Here is a 25,401-nt window from a genome sequence, read left to right as displayed (position 1 = left end):
CGTCAGGGTAAGGGGTCGTGGGTGTGGATGCACATGAGTCTGTGTGCTGACAGCACCGCCAAGGAGGAGACACAGCCTTGAGAGTGGGGTCAGGCCTGGCCGGGGTCTCAGAAGGTAAGGTCTCAAGGGCCTAAACCCTTGCCTCAGATGGCCTCTACCAACAGCTCACAACCAGGGACCACTTGCTGTAGATGGAGCTCATTTATGTGAGCTCATTCTGCAGGTTTGAATTCCCCAGGGTGATGTGCCATCAGTAGCACAGCCCTGACAATGGGGTGGGGAGAGAGGGCCCACGGGATTTCTTCTCCCCAGAGTCTCTCCTACCAGCTTGCCCGTCCTCCCACACTGGCCCTGAAGGTCACTCTAATTCAGTGTCCCGTTTGGGTTTGTAAACAGCCCCAAACTTCTGCATGTACTTCTTAATGTACTCCTTGGTTTTGTGTCTCACATTCTCATTGCACTCCAGGTCCTCGGGGTTCTAGTACTTCAGCTCCTTATTCATAACGCCATGAGTCAGCCTGCGAGCTAGGTGTTTGAAATCTTCAGTTGTGGTAATTCTTCCCACTTTGCAGTCAGTTTTCCAGTAAGGGTTCAGGCACTGGGCAATGAACTGGGACATCTCTTTTCTGAATACTTCTTTGCTTTCCTTAGCCAGCTCACTGGAGGCGTCTGCTTCTGCTGTCTTAGGCTTTTTTGAGGTCTTCATGGGATTTTCATCATATGTTGGGGTTCCCAGGTCCATCTCAGCTTCATGCTCAAGGCTGGCATCATCTCCTGGGCTTTCCCAAGTAGGAGGATCCCACTGAGTCTGCCTTGTGATCACATGGTAGTAGTAAATCTTCCCTTCTGGGTCTCGGGCTGTCTTCCAGTTGGGAGGTAAGACAATGGTTTTTGGTTTGGGAGGAGATGGGGGTGGTAAATCCAAGAGGTTATTTGTCACAACCATTTCAGGTGGCTGTAAGGGCTGAGGCTGCCCTGGTGCAACTATTGTAGTCACGGCTGTGGCTGGCTATACCACCACTCCTTGTGGGTGAGCTGTGAAAATCTGTTGTCCCTGGATGTACTGAAGACTTGGCTGGGCATAACTCTGTACAATTGGTGGAGTTGTCTGTGAATAGGGTGACGTCACACCATAGAGAGTTGGAGCAGCCTGTCCTTGATAATATATGGTTGCTTGAGACTGTGCAGGAGAGTACTGCTGCTGTACACTCACAGACTGTTGGTTTGAATCCCAAACGCCATAATTCTGTCCCTGGACTGGGCCTGGGGCTGGCACTGGCAGGGCGGTGACACTGGAGTCTTGGTGTACCACACCATCACTTTGGGCCACATACTGTGAACTGGAAACTTCCACAGGGGCTGCCACATGTGGGACCACTGGCACAGGTGGAGGGGCAGCAAGGGGTTCTGTAGAATGTCCCACCAAGGGCTGAGAATAATCATAAGGAGAAGGAGAACACACAGGATCCATGCTGGGTGTGGGGAGGAGCACCTTTCCAGCATTAGGATTGCTGGGATCCACATAGGCCTGCATGGGGTAACCTGGTGGGTAGTCAGCAAAGGGGTGATGAGGGGCATGGTAGCCAAGAGAGTCATAGGACAGTGGAGACGTCATTCCCAGGTTCTGCATCTGCTGCTGTTGTTTTTGAGCCTCCCGCTGAGCTACCTCCTGCTCAAACAACTTTCGGCACTCCTCTGTAGAAAGTTGATTGTGATCTTTAATTCGTACTTTCTTTTTAGAAGTTGGTGTATCATATCTGCCACCTGGCCTTTTTGTTCCCCACTCATAGGCAGAAGAAGGTGGTGAGAGGGAGCCCCTTCATTTCCTTTTCTCTTTATTTTGAGTTTGTTTGTCTGGGTCTCTTTCTCTTGACCTGTCAGGAGTCTTTGGGGCAACTGTTTGATCTCTGAAGCCAACAGCATCCCTTCCTTGTTCGTTTATTGTGCTCTCCTTTTCAGTTTACCTTTTCTTTGGAATTCGATATACCTCCTTTAGGTCTTTCCAACTGTCCAGGAGCTTGGTGGCCAAATCACTTATATCTACTGTTTTATGTGGCTATTCCTGGCTCCTCTCACTCTCCACATCAGATACACCCTCCTCTTCATCTTGGGATGGTGTTTCCTCAGCAATAGGTTCGTCTAGTTTTGTGCCATTGCTCTTTTTAAGCTCTATTTCAGTGTCAGCCTCTGGTTCAGATGTGGGTACCTTAATGGCCTCCACAGCAATTTCACTATCAACTTTAGATTCAGGCAGCTGTTGTGTGAGTAGCTGTTGTGACTGTGACTCTTCCTCTTCTTCTAGAGGGACATTTTCTAACTGGTCAAGGTCCTCTTTGCCATCTTTGCCTTCTAGCTCACTGGTAGCATCAGAGATCACACTGTCCATGCCATTTTCACTTATAATTTTAAGTCTGCGAAACATTAGCTCCTTGGGGGTGTCTGTGTCAGCTTCTATGCTCAGCTTGGTGGAAGGATCAGGTGTGTTGAGCAGTGTGTAAGCACATAATGCATTCTTGCTAGAATACCCATCTCCTTCGCTCAGCTGAGGGACAGCAGTCTTAGTTTGAGACCAACATTGAATAATCGGAAGTACTTTGCTTTCCTCCAACATATTTTTAGTAGGAATGGGTAAACGTTCCAAAGTCTTTATAATCTCTTCCTGAAGCTTCTGGTTACTTTCATGGCCATCACGTAGTTCTGCCATCCAGATCCACAACAAAGGCAGCCCATGACGTTCCAGAAAGGACTTCAGGCAAGACTGTGAATGTGTGTTCTGTATGAGCTTGAGACAGGTAAGTTTCTTTTCCAAAGTTTCAATTCTAACCATTAGCCAGGATAAGCTGAGCACCTGGTTTTTATCAGAGACACTCACCATTCTCCAACAGAGCTTCTAGCTCTCCATCCACCGAATCCTTCTTCCGAGATCGTTCTTTCTTCATTTTCCCTCCTGCTGCTCTGAGGCTGACTCTGTTCTCTCCTCCCAGGTAACCCCTGCAATTAGCCGACCCACAGAAACATTTCTGTCCTTCCTTCCCATATCTTTGGAACTGATAGTCAAATGTTAACTCTGAGCCTGAAGGAACCAGTTTGGTGGTAAAAATCCCAACTCGCAGTTGTCCGTTCACAGTCCATTTTTGAGTCTCACAGTTTGGTTCACAGCTGTGATTCATGAACCGGGAGCAATTTCCTTTCTGAGTGGCATCTATTATCTCATCATTCTTCAGGGCCATGAAATAGTAGGGGATGTTTTTGTTTCGTGCATACTCCTTTACCTGGGCTTTAAACTCTTTATGATCAAGTACCTCTCCACAATATTCCAGGACAAATGTGTTTGAAGGAAGGTCTTTAGCAGCTCTCAAGCCCCAGCCTTTCTTTTCTGTGAATATGACTTCCACATCTGCATGCTGTTTTCTTTGAAACCGTCTATTGGAACAATAATTCCCATTTGGACAATGAGAAGAACATTCAATCATGAGGAGACGATTAAGACAGTCTTCCCCACATGCTATTTCACCTTGAGCTCTTTCATCTTTAGAAAGAGGTGTACACTCACACTGCATTCGCTTAATATCCTGATGGGATTTATTCTTCTTTCTTTCTGTTAAATAAACATTTTCTTCAATCAGATCAAAGTAACAAGGCATCTTCCCTTGTTTGGTACATTCCTTCTACCGCTCTGGGTCCCTGAAGTCCTCCATGACACACGAAGACCCAACCAATGCTGAGCTTAGAGGCACTGCTGTCTCTCCCTGCTCTACCTCCACTCTAACTTTCTTTCTGTCCTGAAGCTCACCATCACTTTCAGAATCACTCTCCAATTCCTGTCTCCTTTTTTAAAGAGGCCCTTTATCTTTCATATCATTTTTTTCTAAGTTTTTCAAAAGATCTTTCTCCTCATTCACAGCTAAAGAGTCCTTAATGGAATTGCTGCTTATTTCAGGTGCTTGCACTGACCCCTTCTCCTTCTGAAGGGACAGAAAAAAATTATTGGACTGGCCTGAAAAGTGAGATCCTCCACGTTGATCCCAATTCTCCTCCTCTTCATGGTCATCTGTTAAGGAATCTGGTACCTGCCCTTGAATTCGATCATACACAACCCCAGTTCCAGGCAGTCTACCTGCTGATCTTGGATCCCAGTAGCCATTGCCTTGCCAGTATTTACATGTTCCACTATGTTGTTCTGCACTTTGCTGATACTTGTGTCCACCACAGGCTCCATAGCTGCTGTCAGGTTGCTGATATGTGGTAGTAGGCTTTTGTTGAGAGAAGTCCCACCCTAGATTTCTGAGCTCTTCTGATGATGAACGGAAACCATCCACTTGGGAGATCTCACAAGAAGAAAAATTTGACTCTGTTTTACCCAGTCTACTATCTGGCCTGTTAGGGAAAGTGGTCTGTTGCCGAGACTTACTTGAGACATCTTCAAAATCATCAGAAGAATAAACTGGCAGCTCTTCTTGCTGCCTAGAAGTTATTTTGGCCTTCACTGCTTCCTCAGAATTTGGATGACCTAGAGGGTCAGATTTTATGTCTGTATGACTTGTACTATCAACCCCAGCACTCTGAGGATGAGCAATTTCAGACAGGTGATTATCTGTTTTTGTCTGGGCTGTATAAAAGAGATTTCTGAATTCTTCTGTTGCTTTATGAAAGAAGAACTTCTCGGTTTGAGGACAGGCTTTACTTGCTATACTCTCAAATTTTTCCTCATATGAATGCCTCCTTGGCTCCAATCGCTCATCTTCCCAGTGGTCAGAATAGTGTCTGTAACTTTGACTGCTCCGAGAAGAACAAGGACTTGTTTCTTCCATGGGCAAAGTAGAATTCTTTGGCACAACCACAACAGACTGAAGACGGTTTCTTGGAATACTGCTATCATCAGAATCTGTATCTTCTGAATCACTTTCATCACTTGAACTTTCGGAAGAACCAGAATAATCTTCATGGACAGTGGATACAATCTCTGAGGCATGACCACTATTGTCACATTTTAAGGTATATGTTACACCATCACTGTCCTCCATGATTAAATTCAAATCACAAGAAGAAAATACAAGTTCTGAGTCATCAGAAGTATGTGTATGTCCTCTTCTACCTTCTTCATCTAAAGAGATTTCTGGTCTTCCTCTTCTATCAGGCAGTATGGAATTCCCTTCTTCTTGAGCCTCTTGCACACATTTCCCAGATAGTCCATTATTATGCCTGTTTTCCCAGGAAGAAAATCCTCTTCCTGAATCAGGAAGGCCACTAGCTACTTCTATTATTTCTTTCTCTGCATGCTTTAAAAACTCTGAGCTTTTACTCTTCAGCACAGCATCCAAAACTGGAGATGTATTCTCTCCACATTGCAAGAGAGTTAAACTGTCTACTTTTGTCCCTGGTGGAAGACTCTGAAGAGATGAAGCAATACATGAGCTCCCTGTAGGTGGATATAAATCATCAAAATGATTAACAGAAGCTGAACTAGTACTACCAACACTCTGCTTATATTCTCCACATGCAAATTTTGAGTGCTGATCTGTCAGACTTCCATTATCACATATAACTTTTTGATTTCAAATGCACATTCATAAAGCTATTTGAAGAAATCTTGAATAAACGAGACCTGCTCCGCCTTCGCGCTCTCTCTGATCTACAGCAAGGAGATATGTAAGGAGTATCTCTTTCAAATTTTGAGTAGCTAAAATACTTATCATCTCTCTCTGTTTTAGATCGTGAAGATGTGAGGACCTCTGCTTAATGTGTAATGCAGATGCACACTGGACATTAGGGAGGGAGAAGGTCCAAACAGAATTCTGTGTTTAACTTTTTTTGTCCTGCCTTTAAATTTTATTCCATCAGAGGTATGAATGCCAGCGGGGGATCCTCTTCCAAGCTTGCCTTTCCTTGGGTACTCTCCCTCTGCCCTAGGGTACTGTTAAGAGTTCTCAACACGCAGTCATCTCTCAGCATGAGCAAAGAATTGGTTCTAAGGCTCCCCCTGCACCCCCAGTCCCCTGCGATTGCTGAAGTCTCTTATATAAAATGGAGTAGTACAGTCTGCCCTCAGTACCCCGGGGCTCCACATTGGAGGATTCTGCATCCGAAGATTCAATCTACTTCAATTCAGTTTACAGCTGGTTGAATCCGGGGTGCAGAACCCGTGGATACAGAGGGGTAATTGTATTTATTTCACTCTATTATAGCTTAACAATTCTGGTTAAATTTACCGTGTTCTGTCTCCTGGTTGGACCTAGATTGGTAGAGGTGTGATGACTTGCTTGAGTTTGGGACAAAGAAGTGAGCATAACTAGCACTTTCTCCCCCCTCTTTGGGAATAAGCTGCTCACAGAAAGCATGCGTTGGGCCCAATTTCTCCATAAGTCTTACAAGGGCAGGCGGCAAAATAGTCTGGGTCCGGTGCTGTCTGCGGCTGGATGCGTATGTCTGTATCATTATGGGGCTCAGTGTAAGGAAGCCCTCTTTTACACAGATATAAGGCTGAAATTAGAGATTGAGGGTTATTAGTAATAAAGATAATATATCATGTTCCACATACCTCTTGTCTACTTATGAATTACTTTAGAACCTGGGTGGAGAAGAGGTTAACATGCTTCACTTAAGGGAAGAAGCTTATTACTATTTCTTTTGACAAGTTGAGTGTGAATTGGTTTTATCACTTTCTAGGCTTGTTCTATTCATAATTAACATATATTGAAACTTACATTAATATAAGCAAACGATCCTGCAATATTTGCTGTCAGAAAATAGATAAGGGACAACCTTCAAATCCAACTTTTGTGTAGTTGGGCCTTCAGCTATAAGCAGATTTTATTTATTTTTCTAAGTCTCTTATGCTTTTCATGGTGAGTTGAATATCTTTATTATAAAAAAAAGCTTCTCTGTAAAACTAAACATTTTAAAGAACTTATACAACATACATAAGGGTCCCAAAATGCTCACTTTTCATAAAAATGACATCTATTTCCATAGACGAGTTCACTAACATCCAGACAGCTGATGGAAAAGTGACACATGGGCTTTAGTGTCTAGATCACAGATTCTGTCACCTAGGAAGCTTTCAAGTACAGCAAGTAATAGAAAAACCCAACTGAGAATGGCTTACATAGAGTGAACCAATTAACTTCCTTTGAAACTACAGAGATACATATTGCTAGGAGTGAGACTAGAAGCTCACATAATGTGACTTAGAACCTAGTTTCTTTCAGTTTTTAACTGTCACTTCCCTGGTGTTGACTGTTTTTGGACAAACTTACTCCCTCCCCCCACACCCCAGTTCATAATCCTAAACTGACTTTGAGAAACTCTAAGAATTACATGAATCCTTTTTGTGAAACAAAGAGAATCTATATCATATATTCAGCAAAAGTATTTAAGAGTCACTGATTGGACCAAATTAGGTAATCGTGCCAATTCCAAAACATTCAGATTGCCTCTGAATCAGGGCCTTTCTCTGGTGCAGGTGAGGCCCATTTTCCATGTAAATCACAACAGTGAGAATGGAGGGACTGGGTAGGTACTGAAAAGAAATTCAGGCTATTACTCCAAGAAGGAAGAAAAATAGATACTGGGCAGCCATATAACAGGTATTCATTATAGGTACTTCCAGAGTCTATTTCCTATTTACTCAAAGAAATTTAAGACTTTAGGTAACCCCAAAATTCACATATTTTCTTCATGTTACCTAACACATTTTTAGAAAATAAAAAGGTAAAATAATGTGAAATGATTTAATTTCTATAAGTGAGCTTATAATCAAGGAGACCTTGCTACAAAAGTGAAACTTTATCTAGAGGATTTTATATTCAGTAAAGTGCTCACATTCAAGAGCAAATTCTCATTCTGATGATTCATGAAGTCACTTGTGATATTCCTTCTTTTTTTTTTTTTGCAGTACGCGGGCCTCTCACTGCTGTGGCCTCTCCCGTTGCGGAGCACAGGCTCCGGACGCGCAGGGGCAGCGGCCATGGCTCACGGGCCCAGCCGCTCCGCGGCATGTGGGATCCTCCCGGACCGGGGCACGAACCCGTGTCCCCTGCATCGGCAGGCGGACTCGCAACCACTGCGCCACCAAGGAAGCCCTGATATTCCTTCTTTAGTGTGGTGTTTATATAAAAACATGAGTCTCTAAAATTGCCATGGCAAAAACATATATTGAAGCTTGATAGCCTTTTCACAAAGCATGGTTTCCATCATTGTCTTGGATCACACTGTACTTTATGTTCATTCTCTGGTACAGAGCTCCAGAGGTTTTTTTTTTTTCTTTTTCTCTTGCCCTGCATCTTAATCTTCAAGCATTCTCCTATAGTCATGTTCTGGTTTTCCCTTTGTCAGCCTCCGCCACTTCCACTCCCTCCTAGACTCCTAGTACTTTTTTCAAGCTAAAGTTCTTTACCTTTATCTGCTGAAATCCAAGAGCCTGTAGTGAAATGAAGACTTGTAGTTTTCCCCACCTGCTTAGTTGCTTGCAATCTGTCTTCAGCCGCTACAATTTGAATCTGCCTCAAGTTATCAGTGGCATTAATCTTCATCCTACCAAAATATTTACATGGTTGGTAACCCCTTTTTCTTTGATCCTCTTATCTGATTGGTCTTCCTCTGTCACTCCTAAGACATAGCCATGTCTTTCTGTTCTATTAATTTCTCTCACTGCTCTTTTATGCATCAAATAAGCAGGTTAAGTAAGGCTCTGAAAGTACTCATCTTTCTGGTCTCAGTCTTTCAACTTCCTCTTCCATTTCTTGTTCCATTACCACATTGACTATTCACTGCTCAAGACATGTCATCTGTGCTTTTTTCCAAGGTTCCCTTGGAAATATCTTCCTTCAAGGCTCAGCTTAAATATTTTCCCTCCATGAACACTGCTCTAGTTTCCTCCAAAGTTGAACTACCTCAAACTCCGTTAACCAGGTCCACGCTCTATCACAAGTTCTTGATCAAATATTTGCGAAAGCTCTCTAGCTAATATCCCTGCTTCTTGCCTGTCTTCTACTTGATTCTCCATACTACCACTAGAACTGTCTCTCATACAATCTTAAGCCCTCATCATGGCCTATAAGATCTGGCTCCTGCTAATGTCTATTGGCCCAGGAACTGTGCTAAGAACTTTACTTGAATTAATCCATTGAATCCTATGAGCTACATACATTTTTTAATTTTTACATCTTTATTGGAGTATAATGGCTTTACAATGTTGCTTTAGTTTCTGCTGTATAACAAAGTGAACTAGCTATATGTATACATATATCCCCATATCTCTTCCCTCTTGAGCCTCCCTCCCCTCCCTATCCCACCCCTCTAGGTTGTCACAAAGCACCGAGCTGATCTCCCTGTGCTCTGTGGCTGCTTCCCACTAGCTATCTATTTAAAGTTTGGTAGGGTATATATGTCCACGCCACTCTCTCACTTTGTCACAGTTTACCCTTCCCCCTCCCCAGATCCTCAAGTCCATTCTCTAGTAGGTCTGTGTCTTTATTCCAGTCTTACCCCTAGGTTCTTCATGACATATTCCCCCCCTAGGTTCCATATATATGTGTTAACATATGGTATTTGTCTTTCTCTTTCTGACTTACTTCACTCTGTATGACAGACTCTAGGTCCATCCACCTCACTACAAATAACTCAATTTCATTTCTTTTTATGGCTGAGTAATATTCCATTGTATATATGTGCCACATCTTCTTTATCCATTCATCCGGTGATGGACACTTAGGTTGCTTCCATGTCCTGGCTATTGTAAATAGAGATGCAATGAACATTTTGGTACATGACTCTTTTTGAATTATGGTTTTCTCAGAGTATATGCCCAGTAGTGGGATTGCTGGGTCATATGGAAGTTCTATTTGTAGTTTTTTTAAGAAACCTCCATACTGTTCTCCATAGTGGCTCTATCAATTTACATTTCCAAAAGAAGTGCAAGAGTGTTCCCTTTTCTCCACGCCCTCTCCGGATTTATTGTTTGTAGATTTTTTGATGATGGCTGTGGTGACTGGTGTGAGGTGACACCACATTGTCGTTTTGATTTGCATTTTCTCTAATGATTAGCGATGTTGAGCATCCTTTCATGTGTTTGTTGGCAATCTGTATAACTTCTTCGGAGAAATGTGTATTTAGATCTTCCACCCATTTTTGGGTTGGGTTGTTCGTTATTTTGATATTCAGCTGCATGAGCTGCTTATAAATTTTGGAGTTTAATCCTTTGTCAGTTGCTTCATTTGCAAATATTTTCTCCCATTCTTAGGGTTGTCTTTTGGTATTGTTTATGGATTCCTTTGCTGTGCAAAAGCTCTGAAGTTTCATTAGGTCCCATTTGTTTATTTTTGTTTTTATTTCCATTTCTCTAGGAGGTGGGTCAAAAAGGACCTTGCTGTGATTTATGTCACAGAGTGTTCTATGTTTTCCTCTAAGAGTTTGATAGATTCTGGCCTTACATTTAGGTCTTTCATCCATTTTCACCTTATTTTTAGGGAGAGTTCTAATCTCATACTTTTACATGTAACTGTCCAGTTTACCCAGCACCACTTATTGAAGAGGCTGTCCTGTCTCCACTGTATATTCCTGCCTGCTTTATTAAAGATAAGGTGACGATATGTGTGTGGGCTTACCTCTGGACTTTCTATCCTGTTCCATTAATCTATATTTCTGTTTTTGTGCCAGTACCATACTGTCTTGATTACTGTAGCTTTGTTGTATAGTCTGAAGTCAGGCAGCCTGATTCTTCCAGCTCCGTTTTTCTTTCTCAAGATTGCTTTGGCTATTCGGGGTCTTTTGTGTTTTGATACAAATTGTGAAAATTTTTGTTCTAGTTCTGTGAAAAATGCCAGTGGTAGTTTGATAGGGATTGCATTGAATCTGTAGATTGCTTTGGGTAGTAGAGTCATTTTCACAATGTTGATTCTTCCAATCCAAGAACATGATATATCTCTCCATCTATTTGTATCAATTTTAATTTATTTCAACAGTGTCTTATAATTTTATGCATACAGGTATTTTTTCTCCTTAGGTAGGTTTATTCCTAGGTATTTTATTCTTTTTGTTGCAATGGTAAATGGGAGTGTTTCTTAATTTCACTTCCAGATTTTTCATCATTAGTGTATAGGAATGCAAGAGATTTCTGTGCATTAATTTTGTATCCTGCTATTTTACCAAATTCATTGATTAGCTCTACTAGTTTTCTGGTAGCATCTTTAGGATTCTCTATGTATAATATCATGTCATCTGCAAACAGTGACAGCTTTACTTCTTCTTTTCCGATTTGGCTTCCTTTTATTTCCTTTTCTTCTCTGATTGCTGTAGCTAAAACTTCCAAAACTATGTTGAATAAGAGTGGTGAGAGTGGGCAACCTTGTCTTGTTCCTGATCTTAGTGGAAATGCTTTCAGTTTTTCCCCATTGAGGATGATGTTGGCTGTGGGCTTGTCATATATGGCCTTTATTATGTTGAGGAATGTTCCCTCTATGCCTACTTTCTGCAGTGTTTTTATCATAAATGGGTGTTGAATTTTGTCAAAAGCTTTCTCTGCATCTATTGAGATAATCATATGGTTTTTCTCCTTCAATTTGTTAATATGGTGTATCACGTTGATTGATTTGCATATTTTTAAGAATCCTTGCATTCCTGGAATAAATGCCACTTGATCATGGTGTATGATCCTTTTAATGTGCTGTTGGATTCTGTTTGCTAGTATTTTGTTGAGGATTTTTGCATGTATGTTCACCAGTGATATTGGCTTGTAGTTTTCTTTCTTTTTGACATCCTTGTCTGGTTTTGGTATCAAGGTTATGGTGGCCTCATAGAATGAATTTGGGAGTGTTCTTCCTTCTGCTATATTTTGGAAGAGTTTGAGAAGGATAGGTGTTAGCTCTTCTCTAAATGTTTGATAGATTCGCCTGTGAAGCCATCTGGTCCTGGGCTTTTGTTTTTTGGAAGATTTTGAATCACAGTTTCAATTTCAGTGCTTGTGATTGCTCTGTTCATAGTTTCTATTTCTTCCTGATTCAGTCTTGGCAGGTTGTGCATTTCTAAAAATTTGTCCATTTCTTCCAGGTTGTCCATCTTATTGGCATAGAGTTGCTTGTAGTAATCTCTCGTGATCTTCTGTATTTCTGCAGTGTCAGTTGTTACTTCTCCTCTTTCATTTCTAATTCTATTGATTTGAGTCTTCTCTCTTTTTTTCTTGATGAATCTGGCTGATGGTTTTTCAATTTTGTTTATATTCTCAAAGAACCAGCTTTTAGTTTTATTGATCTTTGCAATCGTTTCCTTCATTTCTTTTTCATTTATTTCTCATCCGATCTTTATGATTTCTTTCCTTCTGCTAACTTTGGGTTTTTTTTGCTCTTCTTTCTCTAGTTGCTTTAGGTTCAAGGTTAGGTTGTTTATTCAAGATGTTTCCTGTTTCTTAAGGTGGGCTTGTATTGCTATAAACTTCCCTCTTAGAACTGCTTTTTCTGCATCCCATAGGTTTTGGGTCGTTGTGTCTCCATTGTCATTTGTTTCTAGGTATTTTTTGATTTCCTCTCTTTGATTTCTTCAGTGATCACTTCGTTATTAAGTAGTGTATTGTTTAGCCTCCATGTGTTTGTATTTTTTACATATCTTTTCTTGTAATTGATATCTAGACTCATAGCGTTGTGGTCAGAAAAGATACTTGATACAATTTCAGTTTTCTTAAATTTACCAAGGCTTGATTTGTGATCCAAGATATGATCTATCCTGGAGAATATTCCATAAGCACTTGAGAAGAATGTGTATTCTGTTGTTTTTTGGTGGAATGTCCTATAAATATCAATTAAGTCCATCTTGTTTAACGTATCATTTAAAGCTTGTGTTTCCTTATTTATTTTCATTTTGGATGATCTGTCCATTGGTGAAAGTGGGGTGTTAAAGTCCCCTACTATGAATGTGTTACTGTCGATCTCCCCTTTTATGGCTGTTAGTATTTGCCTTATGTATTGAGGTGCTCCTATGTTGGGTGCATAAATATTTACAATTGTTATATCTTCTTCTTGGATCAATCCCTTGGTCATTATGTAGTGTCCTTCTTTGTCTCTTGTAATAGTCTTTATTTTAAAGCCTATTTTGTCTAATATGAGAATTGCTACTCCAGTTTTCTTTTGGTTTCCATTTGCATGGAATATCTTTTTCCATCCCCTTACTTTCAGTCTGTATGTGTCCCTAGGTCTGAAGTGGGTCTCTTGTAGACAGCATATATATGGGCCTTGTTATTGTATCCATTCAACCAATCTGTGTCTTTTGGTGGGAGCATTTAATCCATTTACATTTAAGGTAATTATTGATATGTATGTTCCTATTCCCATTTTCTTAATTGTTTTGGGTTTGTTATTGTAGGTCTTTTCCTTCTCTTGTGTTTCTTGCCTAGAAAAGTTCCTTTAGCATTTGTTGTAAAGCTGGTTTGGTGGTCCTGAACCCTCTCAGGTTTTCCTTGTCTGTAAAGGTTTTAATTTCTCCTTCAAATCTGAATGAGATCCTTACTGATTAGAGGAATCTTGGTTGTAGGTTTTTCTCCTTCACCACTTTAAATATGTCCTGCTGGCCTTCCCTGGTGGCGCAGTGATTGGGAGTCTGCCTGCCGATGCAGGGGACAGGGGTTCGTGCCCCGGTCTGGGAAGATCCCATGTGCCGCGGAGCAGCTGGGCCCGTGAGCCATGGCTGCTGAGCCTGCGCGTCCGGAGCCTGTGCTCCGCAACGGACAGGCCACAGCAGTTAGAGGCCCGCATACCGCAAAAAAAAAAAAAAAAAAAAAAAAATATGTCCTGCCACTCCCTTCTGGCTTGTAGAGTTTCTGCTGAAAGATCAGCTGTTAACCTTATGAGGATTCCCTTGTGTGTTATTTGTTGTTTTTCCCTTGCTGCTTTTAATATGTTTTCTTTGTATTTAATTTTTGATAGTTTGATTAACATGTGTCTTGGCATGTTTCTCCTTGGATTTATCCTGTATGGGACTCTCTGTGCTTCTTGGACTTGATTAACTATTTCCTTTCCCATATTAGGATAGTTTTCAACTATAATCTCTTCAAATATCTTCTCAGTCCCTTTCTTTTTCTCTTCTTCTTCTGGAACCCCTATACTTCGAATGTTGTTGCATTTAATGTTGTCCCAGAGGTCTCTGAGACTGTCCTCTGTTCTTTTCATTCTTTTTTCTTTATTCTGCTCTGCTTCCACTATTTTATCTTCCAGGTCACTTATCCGTTCTTCTGCCTCAGTTACTCTGCTATTGATCCCTTCTAGAGTATTTTTAATTTCATTTATTGTGTTGTTCATCATTGCTTGTTTCCTCTTTAGTTCTTCTACGTCCTTGTTAAATGTTTCTTGCATTTTGTCTATTCTATTTCCAAGATTTTGGATCATCTTTACTATCATTATTCTGAATTCGTTTTCAGGTAGACTATTTCCTCTTCATTTGTTTTGTCTGGTGGGTTTTTACCTTGCTCCTTCATCTGCTGTGTTTCTCTGTCTTCTCATTTTGCTTATCTTACTGTGTTTGGGGTCTCCTTTTTGCAGGCTGGTGGTTTGTAGTTCCCGTTGTTTTTGGTGTCTGTCCCCAGTGGCTAAGGTTGGTTCAGTGAGTTGTGTAGGCTTCCTGGTGGAGGGGACTAGTGCCTGTGTTCTGGTGGATGAGGCTGGATATTGTCTTTCTGGTGGGCAGGTCCTCATCTGGTGGTGTGTTTTGGGGTGTCTGTGGTCTTATTATGATTTTAGGCAGCCTCTCTGGTAATGTATGGGGCTGTGTTCTTGTCTTGCTAGTAATCTGGCATAGGGTGTCCAGCACTGTAGCTTGCTGGTCGTTGAGTGAAGCTGGGTCTTGGTGTTAAGATGGAGATCTCTGGGAGGTTTTCGCCACTTGATATTATGTGGAGCTGGGAGGTCTCTCGTGGACCAGTGTCCTGAAGTTGGCTCTTCCACCTCAGAGGCACAGCACTGACTCCTGGCTGCAGCACCAAGAGCCTTTCATCCACATGGCTCAGAATAAAAGGGAGAAAAAGTGGAAAGAAATAATTAGTAGGAGTAGAAAGAAAGAACGAAAGGACAGGTGTTAAAATAAAAAGTAAAAAATAATTATTAAAAATTAGAAAATAATAAAGAGTAATAAAAGAAAAAAGAAAGAAATAAAGAAGAGAGCAACCAAACCAAAAAACAAATCCACCAAGGACAACAAGTGCTAAAAACTATAGAAAAAAAAAAACACACACACACACACAGTCAGATCCCTAGGACAGATGGTAAAAGTAAAGCTATAGAGACAAAATCACATACAAAAGCATACACATACACACAAAAAGAGAAAAAGGAAAAAAATATATATATCATTTCTCCCAAAGTCCACTGCCTCAATTTGGGATGATTCGTTGTCTATTCAGGTATTCCACAGACGCAGGGTACATCATGTTCATTGTGGAGATTTAATCTGCTGCTCCTGAGGCTGCTGGGAGAGATTTCCCTTTCTCTTCTTTGTTCTCACAGCTCCCGGGGTTCAGCTTTGGATTTGGACCCGCCTCTGCGTGTATGTTGCCTGAGGCCGTCTGTTCCCACTCAAGACAGGACGGGGTTAAAGGAGCCGCTGATTCGGGGGCTCTGGCTCACTCAGGCCGGGGAGAGGGAGGGGCATGGTTTCGGGGTGAGCCTGAAGCGGCAGAGGCCAGTGTTACATTGTACCAGTCTGAGGCACGCCGTGTGTTCTCCCGGGGAAGTTGTCCCTGCATCACGGAACCCTGGCAGTGGCGGACTGCACAGGATCCCGGGCGGGGAGTTGGGGATAGTGACCTGTGCTCACACACAGGCTTCTTTGTGGCGGCAGCAGCAGCCTTAGCGTCTCATGCTCATCTCTGGGGTCCGTGCTTTTAGCTGCGGCTCGTGCCCGTCTGTGGAGTTCCTTTAAGCAGCGCTCTTAATCCCCTCTCCTCACGCACCAGGAAACAAAGAGGGAAGAAAAAGTCTCTTGCCTCTTCGGCAGGTCCAGACTTTTCCCTGGACTCCCTCTTGGATAGCCGTGGTGCACTAACCCCTGCAGGTTGTGTTTCCTCCGCCAACCCCAGTCCTCTCCCTGGGCTCCAACCAAAGCCTGAGCCTCAGCTCCCAGCCCCCACCCGTCCCGGAGGGTGAGCAGACAAGACTCTCGTGCTGGTGAGTGCTGGTCGGCACCGATCCTCTGTGCAGGCATCTCTCTGCTTTGCCCTCCGCACCCCTATTGCTGCGCTCTCCTCCGCGGCTGCAAAGCTCCCCCGACTCTGCCACCTGCAGTCCCCGCCCATGAAGGGGCTTCCTAGTGTGTGGAAACCTTTCCTCCTTCACAGCTCCCTCCCACTGGTGCAGGTCCCGTCACTATTCTTTTGTCTCTGTTTTTCTTTTTTCTTTTGCCCTACCCAGGTACGTGGGGAGTTTCTTGCCTTTTGGGAGGTCTGAGGTCTTCTGCCAGCCTTCAGTAGGTGTTCTGTAGGAGTTGTTCCACGTGTAGATGTATTTCTGGTGTATTTGTGGGGAGGAAGGTGATCTCCGCATCTTAATCTTCCGCCATCTTGAAGGTCTCTGGGAGGTATAATTTATTTGATGTCTTACTTTAGTTTTTTCAAATGATATTATATGAAATCTAACGTGGGATGGTTCTAAAGTGAATTTATGAAGAGATGGCTCATAGGAAAGTTTCTCGTCTATGAATTCAGATGGAAACTGTATAAATGATGAGCTGGGCTGTAAAATCAACTGTAAACAAAAAACTGGTAAGCCTGATGTCATCGTTCAGTCAAGGAATTTTAGAATATTCTAGGATATTAAATTGTGGTCTGTAGTCTTATTGTTTCATAAGGAAGTGAAAAACTCTTTCATATCCTGATAGGCTTTTACGTGGTAGAATATAACAGTGTTAATTCATAGCCCAATACTTGTAGTAAAGTATAAACACTCTTTGGGGCCATTGCTCACCATGCTGTGTGAACAGGGGTTTCTGCTCCAGCAAAAAGGACCCTCACCTGGCTTCTGTTTATATCTCAACACCATTTTTAAATGCCCCAACTCCAACAGACTGCCAGTCTATACTCTATTTCAGTTATTTATTCCTGCTAAATTAGCTGTCTGTCCTCAATTCTGTCAGCCTGTTTCTTCTTGCTCCCCTTCTTCAGCCAGTGGTTTGTCCTATTAGACATGCACCCATCATTCCATATGTTACCCCTTACCTCCCTCCCTTGATTTCCCTTGTGCTTAATTTACTAATCCTCCACCTTGAAAAGAATCCTCTCCCCCTTCCTTAGGTACAGGCTGTGCCTAGTGACATCCTTCTAAAGAGAACTGTACAGGGAAAAAAAGAGTAACTTTGCAATGGAGAAACCTGACAACGACTACCTCAGCCAGGTGAGCAAGGTCAGCATTGGTATTCATAAACCATCTGCTGATAGTGTGTACTCTCTATGACACCTTACCTTTGTGGTCTTCCTCCCAAAAACCCTTAACTCAAGTCCTATCAGGAGAAAAACATAATAATGGGGCATCCTACCAAAAAAAATCCTCTAATCTATGTTCCTTCTCCTGTTAAAAAACCACAAGTTTTGCTGGTAAATGTCTTTAAAGTGGGCTGCTCCCCCACATGTGTTTTCTTTGTCCTCAGCTGTGCTGCAATGGAAATTTGCTCATCTCTAGTTGATGGCTCCAGATATGTCCTTATTTCCCAGCTCTTGTTGCAAAGTTGTTCCTCATTTCCCTTCACCGCACCTGTGGGTGACCTTCATTCCTCCCACAGTTTGGTTGTGAGCTTTAAATGAAATCAAAGTACGTGAGGTGTCTGAAGTCTGTGAGGAGAGTTCACAGGTGCACCTTCGCTCTGCTGAGAGGGTGAGGTCCTGTGGAGTGACTGCTCTCAGACGCTCTCTAGTTCACAAACTTTCTTTTCATCTTCCTCCTTCTTATTGTCTCAGAGGAAGAGTTGTGTCTATTATGAATGGTGTAAAATGTCAGTGGATGTTTCTGAAAAGGTAACTTTTATCATTCACACACATAAATGACAAAATTAATTCATAAGTGCAAATGCTGGAGAATAAAATTTTATCGGTAATTCCCATCACAGCATCTCATTAGCTCATCCTAATCATTCCAGCCTCATCAGTGTCTCTCTTACCAGCTGCTTCTGAGAGAAGATTTTGATTCAACAGCTTTGTGTGTGTGAATTACGTTGGTTTTTTTTTCTTCCGGTTTTACTGAGAAATAATTGACATATAGCACAGTAGAAGTTTAATGATAATTAAGCACAATGATTTGACTTACATACATCATAAAGTGATTATCACAATGTTTAGTGAACATCCATCATCTCATGTAAGTAAAAAAAATTAAAGAAATATTTTTTAAAAACCTTTTTCCTTGTGATGAGAACTCTTAGGACTTACCCTCTTCACACTGTCACATGTAACATACAGCAGTGTTAATGTTGCACGTTACATCCCCAGTGCTTATTTATCTTATAACTCGAAGTTTGTACCTTTTGACTGCAAGATTCAACAAATTTTAGACAAAAAAAAAACAAAAAAGAAGTTCCTACAGAATGACCCTTTCTATGTCAAACTGCTCCACCATGTCAGGGTTTACATAATCCCATGGTAACGTCTGTCAGTCTGCTCGACACTGGGTGTGCATTAGCAAAAGAACAAAAAGTGACTTTAGGTAACTTAAATAAGAAGACTATACAGTGAGGGTAGGGGGAGCTCACAGAATTGAAAGGAATGTGGAGGAAGCTGGCTTTTAGTAAACAAGAAATGGGAGATGTTATGGGCTGAATTTGAAATTCAAATGTTGAAGCCCTAATCCCCAGTACCTCAGAATGTGACTGTATTTTGGCCTTTAAAGAGGTGATTAAGTTAAATAAGGCCATTGGCGGGGCGGGGGGGGGGGGGGGGGGTGGGGGGGGTGGATGTTGTCTAATCCAATTTGACCAGTGTCCTTATAAGAAGAAGAGATTAGGACACAGAGACACCAGGGATGCATTCACAGAGGAAAGAGCACGTGAGAACCCAAGGAGAAGGCAGCCATCTGCAAGCCTGGGAGAGAGACCTCAGAGAAAACCAGACCTGCCAACACCTTGATCATGGACTTCTAGCTTCCAGAACTGTGAGAAAATACATTTCTGTTGTGTAAATCACCTAGTCTGTGATATTTTTGTTATAGCAGCCTGAGCAAACTAATATGGGGTTTTGACAGTAAGATCTGAGAATCGTCACTGGAATAAATGATAAACTTCCACTGTTTTTGTCTCAACATCAAAGTCCTTGGTAGAGAGAATCCTATTAGCGGAGTTTAGATTAAGGTCATGTACCCTCATCCCCCCTAGGTTAGTGAGATGACTGGCTTGTCCAAAGTCATCAGAGGACTGATGCAGAGAGCAGAAAACTTTGAATCTCAACAAAATTGTACATGGCTGGTAGAGAGGGACTTTCCAGTAGGAAATCCAGGTGTGGCTAAGGGTAGATGCTGGGATGCCCAAAAAGTGACAAATATTCTGCTTCTGATAAACCATTTTTAAATAAATTCATCTGATTTTGTAATGACCATTTTACTTTTTTGATAGAAAATAAAAATTCAGTTTTGCATGCACGCTTTCTGTTTTTTAAATGTGAAAATTTTAAATATGAAATGAAATCAACCTTTGCTTTTGAGTTTCATTCCATCTCCATCAAACCAGTCTGCCTTCAGCATCATGACTGTTGCTGGAAACTCAACCTCTGTGCACTGGTGCTGAATCGAGTCTCAGAGACAGAGTTTTGTGTGAAGTAGGAAAGAATCGCTTTATTGCTTTGCCAGGCAAAGGGAGACAGAGTGGGCTTGTGCCCTCAAAAACTGTGTGTCCCAACCTGGGTGGGGTGGGGTGGTTGTGAGTAGTTTTGTAGTCAAGGGGCATGATTGCTGATAAGGATCAGTGTGCGTGCAGGGCCTGTATTTCTTCAATCTAGAGATCTTCTGGCGTCAGGTGGTCTTGTGATCTGTGGTTCTTGAGGTTATTGAACTGTGACTTTCTCTCTGGAACATCTTCCATTTGGTGGGAGTTTTAGTTCTGTAGAAGAGCGTAAAGATATCGTTATGTGTATCCCTTGAGGCAGAAACAGGACCCTGCCCCAAGGCTGCACTATTGTTTCTTGACTGCTCTTCCCTTGTCTCTGCATCCCCTCCCTTCCCTGATTAACAACTGTTTGAACCTGCCCTTCAGAACGCAGGGAAGGAGGACATGGTTGGCTTCATTGTCACAGATCATGCTGGACCTGTTCTCTCTAACCACCCAGGGCCAAGTCTTTCTGTAAAAACAGACTTTAACATCCAGTAATGTAATGTCCTTTTTTAAGTCTTTTTTTTCTTCAAAATATTCTTTTCACATTTCAGTTGTCAGAACTTTTATAAAGAACTTCGAGTTCTGCCCTTTATTAAACCTTTGCCTGAACAGCAGCTGTGTCTTCATCTAAGTGACCTTGGGTAGTGGATCTTTGGAAAGACAGCAGTTTATTCCAAGGATAACAAGCTGGAGTTCAAACCCTCACATGGAAACCAAGTGCCCCTGAAACTGAGTTCCTCTGCTGAGTGTATGATTAACCTCTCTATCCAAAACTTTATTACTTTTCTTGTCCCACACTTGTTCCCCCGAATATTAAGAAGTATGAAAGAAAAGGGGGGATTAAAACCAAACAGTACCCTATGGGGCTCTCCTGTTGCAGGAAGGGGGACCCCTTCCAGGTCCCAAAAGTGGGCTCCTGTCTAACACTCAGAAATGAATTGTCTGAGGAGACACACATGCTGACAAAGCAAGAGACTTTATTGGGAAGGGGCACCTGGGTGGAGAGCAGGAAGGTAATGGAACCCAGGAGGACTGCTCTGCCACATGGCTCACAGTCTCAGGTTTTATAGTGATGGGATTAGTTTCCAGGTTGTCTCTGGACAAGTATTCTGACTCAGGGTCCTTCCTGGTGGCACACATATCACTCAGCCAAGATGGATTCCAGTGAGGAGGATTCTGGGAGGTTGGTAGGACATATGGACTGGTGTCTCCTTTTGATCTTTCCTGAATTCTTCTGGTTGGTGATGGCTTGTTTTTCGTGTTCCTTACCAGGGCCTCCTGTCACAAAATAACTCATGCAAATGGTTACCTTTGTGCCTGGCCATGGTGAGCAGTTTCAGTCAGTGTTTCCCCTAACACTCTCAGGTACCAAAGCCCTTCCATGTCCCCTGTTTCTTGTTTGTATAAAAAGGCTTTAGTCTCCTAGGCCTTCCCTGAGTTCCAAAGATCAGGCACAGGCAGTTACTAATTAGAGAAGTGAGGGAATGAAGAAACAAAGGAAAAACAATTAAATAAAAAAGTAATGACAAAATCACTGAATAAAACAGAGTCCTAGTTCCTCCTCAATGGATATATATAAAAATCTTATATATTTGAGTTATTCTTCAGGAACTAAGACACTCACTGCCACCCGCCCCCCAGGTGGAGGATAGTGATTACATGGTGACCACAAACACATAGACCACAGACTGGTTGGAACCAGAAGGTTGATGACTGAGATTCCCAAAGCACCACCCTGTTACCTCACCACCAACCAATCAGAAGAAAATCATGAATCCTGCAGCCCTCACTCCAAATGTTGCCTTTAAAAATGCTCCCCTGAAAACCGTCAAGGAGTTCAAGTCTTTTGAGCATGAGCTGCCAATACTCCTTGCTGGGCCCTGCAATAAATGATGTACTTTCCTTCACCACAACCCAGTGTCAGTAAGTTGGCTTTGCTTTGTGGTGGGTGAGCAGACCCAAGTTCGATACGATAACAACAGCAGATGGCAGTAATTCAAAGAAAGCTCCTTCACCTTGCATCTAGAAAGACACTCTTCTTCTGAGAGAGTGTGTAGTAAGTCAAGATTCGATTATTGAAACACAACCATCACATCTGTGTGAAGGAAGACACTATGTAATCTGAGAGGCCAAGGGAGAACATCTGAAAGAATTTTGTTCTATGCTAAGAAAAACTATCACTACTTTTAGAAACCATGAGATCATCTTTTTTTTCCTTATACTGAAAGAACATTTAAGAATCTAAGACTTTAAGTTTATACTTATTTCCTCAAGTCCAGATGTGTTTATAAATTTGTCAATGCTGAATAATGTTTGGATGAGTTTAACAGTCACTGCTATGAGTCAGCACAGTGCTTTGGCTTATGTAGGATCTGCATAAAACCACACTTCTCCAGTCCTTCTCCTGCATTTACCATTTACTAAGCAGGTGACTTTGGACAAGTTACCTGTGATATTGTGATTTATGATAAGAAATATATATATTTGGTCTTCATCCCTGGTCCAGGCACAAAGCTCCTAAAACACTTGAAGTTTCCTAAGTGTTGAGAGGGATAAAGCTGTCTTTTGTTGTCAATGAGGTGACTTTCAAAAAGCCCCTAGGTAACTTAAGAATGGGAGCTAGTTGCCAGGGGAACCAACCATGTGATAGAATAGTTGCAACTTTCACTTCTACCCACTCCCCACAACCTCCCAGGTAGGAAAAGGGGCTAGAGATTGAGTTCAATCACCAATGGCCAATGATTTAATCAATTGTGCCTGTGTAATGAAGCCTACATTAAAAAAAAAAAAAAAGTTGGTGTTCAGAGAGCCTCCAGGTTGGTGAACACATGGAGATTCAGGGAGAATGCACCACTGCAGAAGGCATGGAAACTCTACACCATTTCCCCATACCCTGCACTATGCATCTTTCCATCTGGCTATTCCTAAGTTATACCCTTTTATATTAAACTGATAATCTCATATATAGAATGTTTCCCAAGTTCTGTGAGCCATCCTAGCAAATAAATAAAACCCAAGGAGGGGGTAGTGGGAACCTCCGATTTATGGTAGGTCAGAAGCACAGTTAATAACCTGGACTTGCAATTGGCATCTGAAATGGGTGAGGGAGCAATATGGTAGAACTGAGCCCTTAACCTGTGGGATCTGATAGGACATTCAGCTGGTGTCAGAGAATTGCTTGGTGGTATCAGACACATGTTGAAGTTGTGTCAGAATTATATACCTAACCATTCTGGCTTCCATTTCCTCATCTGTAAATTGGGTATAAGGATGAAATAAGACAAAACATGCAAGCTGTTATATCGTTTCTATGACCTAAGGACTGAGGTACAGAGACAGCGAGACTGGTCCTGCCCTAGAGGGGCTGCAGAAGGTGGTACAGACCCCTGAACCCAGTGATGTCTGCATAGGGACTGTACAGTCAGAGGACAAAGCTAGGCCTCCAAAGATGCTTTTCTTTTGGACCCACATCACGCTTCAAAAAAATAAGTAAGTCCCTAATTGGCCATAATGGGCAAAATCCAGCCACATGATCACAAGGGTACACAACTGATACACCTACAACTGATCTGTACCCAGACAACCGTTCTGCTTTTCACTTCCAGTACAGTATTCCATAAATTACATGAGAGATTCAACACTTTGTTATAAAATAGGCTCTTTGTCAGATGATTTTGCCAATTGTAACCTAATGTAAGTGTTCTGAGCACATGTAATTGTAGGCTACGATGTTCGGTGGGTTAGGTGTCTTAAATGCATTTTCAAAGTATGATATTTTCAACTAATAATGGCTCTATTGGGATGTAACCCCATGGTAAATCAAGGAAGATCTGCGCTAAGTCAGTGATTTCATTTACTTGCGTGTCAAAGGCCTAACTGCCAATTTCATCATAATCTACTTCAGCAAATTAGAAGAAATGTCAACAGTTTGGGTGACGATAATGTTTTGACAGAGACCCTGTCCTCAGTTTGAAACTATAAACTTACTCGACCATTCCTAGGACATCTGGCTTCACTGAGGCCTAATTATATGGGGTGGTTTTGCTTGGCGGTACAAAAGCAGCCTTACAGAATACCTTATATAGGCCTTTGTCTTGGAGAAAATTCAAATTCTGATCAAGTTCCAGCCTTTCTCAAAAGAGCTTCTTTGCTCTAAAGAGATCCCAGTGTCCAGTGCATTTCAGGATGACAGGTTCCCCCACAGTTTCCATTGGCAAAAACCTTACACACAAGAAGTACAAATACCCAGCACCATGTTTCACAACGCAGCTGATGAGGGCTTCCATTTATTGGGATGCTGTGCTCAATGGTTGACAAATTTTAACTCAGTCTTTATAATTCCGTTTTACACTGAGAAATTCGAGGCTCAGTGAGAGTGAGTAACCTGCACAAAATGACCCAGCTAGCAGGAAGGGAGCCAGGATTTGAGCACACATCTGATTTTAAAGCCAAAGAATACATAAACACTTGTTTTTATGTTCCCAACACCTAAACTAGACCCAGTGTAAGCAAAGAGAAATATTCATAATCCTGTTAGAAGGAATTTTCTTTAATTCCTATTAACAAGAAATCATCTGATGTCTAAACCTGGGGAGGGTAATGACTACACATCTTCACCTGGTTGTAGTTACAGCCCATGCTACCATACTCTTGTCTGGATTAAAACAAGAGTTTTAATTACAGTAAGTCCCCTACATCCGAACCTTCAAGTTGCGGACTTTCAAAGATGTGAACGTGCCTTAGCATGACCAATCAAGCGTTAGTTCACGTGTCTGGCGTACATTGTCACATGCGTGCATCCTCTAAAGTGGTTGTGCTTTTGTGTACTTTACTGTGCAGTACTGTATAGAGTAAAGCAGTACAGTGTCTTTATTTCAAGCCCAGGATGTCCAGAAGCAAGCATAAAAGCAGTGACGATGTAGCTGTACTGCTAAAGAAGCACCAAGCGATAATGATGGAAACAAAAGTGAAAATAATTGAGAGAGTGGAGTCAGGCGAAAAGATGGTAGACGTCACTCGTTCTTATAACATAAGCCATTCAACCACCGGCACAATTCTAAAGAATGAGGACAAGATCATGGAACATGTGACGTCTGCTGTGCCGTTGATGTCAACCATAATATTGAAGAAGCGTGGAAAAGTAATGGAGGAAATGGAGAAACTTCTCAGTGTGTGGGTGCAGGATCAGCATCGAGTTTCACTCAGCTTAATGCTGATTCAAGAGAGAGCTAAAAGGCTTTATGAAGACTTGAAGAAGGAACATGGCTAAGAATCAGAGGGTGCATCTTTTAATGCCAGCCATGGCTGGTTTCATCGGTTCAAGGCTAGAGCCAGCCTTCACAATGTAAAAGTAAGTGGTGAGGGAGCGAGTACAGATGTGGTAGCTGCCTGGGAATTTCCTGAAACAGAGAAATTATTGATGAAGGCACATATTTACCTGAGCAGGTTTTTAATGTGCATGAGACAGGACTCTACTGGAAGAGGATGCCAGACCAAAGTTACATCAGTAAGGAGGGAAAGGTGATGCCAGGCTATAAAGCAGCAAAAGATAAGGTAACTCTGTTGTTTCATGGCAATGCT

General features: G+C 42.0%; 1 protein-coding gene across 1 annotated transcript; it reads right to left on the bottom strand.

The window, feature by feature from the left end:
- Positions 1–358: 358 nt before the first annotated feature.
- On the bottom strand, positions 359–23,816 carry LOC116761205 (histone-lysine N-methyltransferase SETD2-like). The gene is given in 4 exon segments (XM_032646960.1): positions 359–2,867; positions 2,869–5,547; positions 5,549–5,632; positions 23,809–23,816. Coding segments are annotated over 4 exon segments (5,280 nt in total).
- Between the last annotated feature and the right edge of the window lie 1,585 nt (positions 23,817–25,401).

Source organism: Phocoena sinus, chromosome 10 (genome assembly GCF_008692025.1).
Source record: "Phocoena sinus isolate mPhoSin1 chromosome 10, mPhoSin1.pri, whole genome shotgun sequence".
In the NCBI taxonomy this organism is placed as follows: Eukaryota; Metazoa; Chordata; class Mammalia; order Artiodactyla; family Phocoenidae; genus Phocoena; species Phocoena sinus.
Note: the sequence above shows the minus strand (reverse complement) of the source record. Positions and strands in the feature narration are given on the sequence as shown.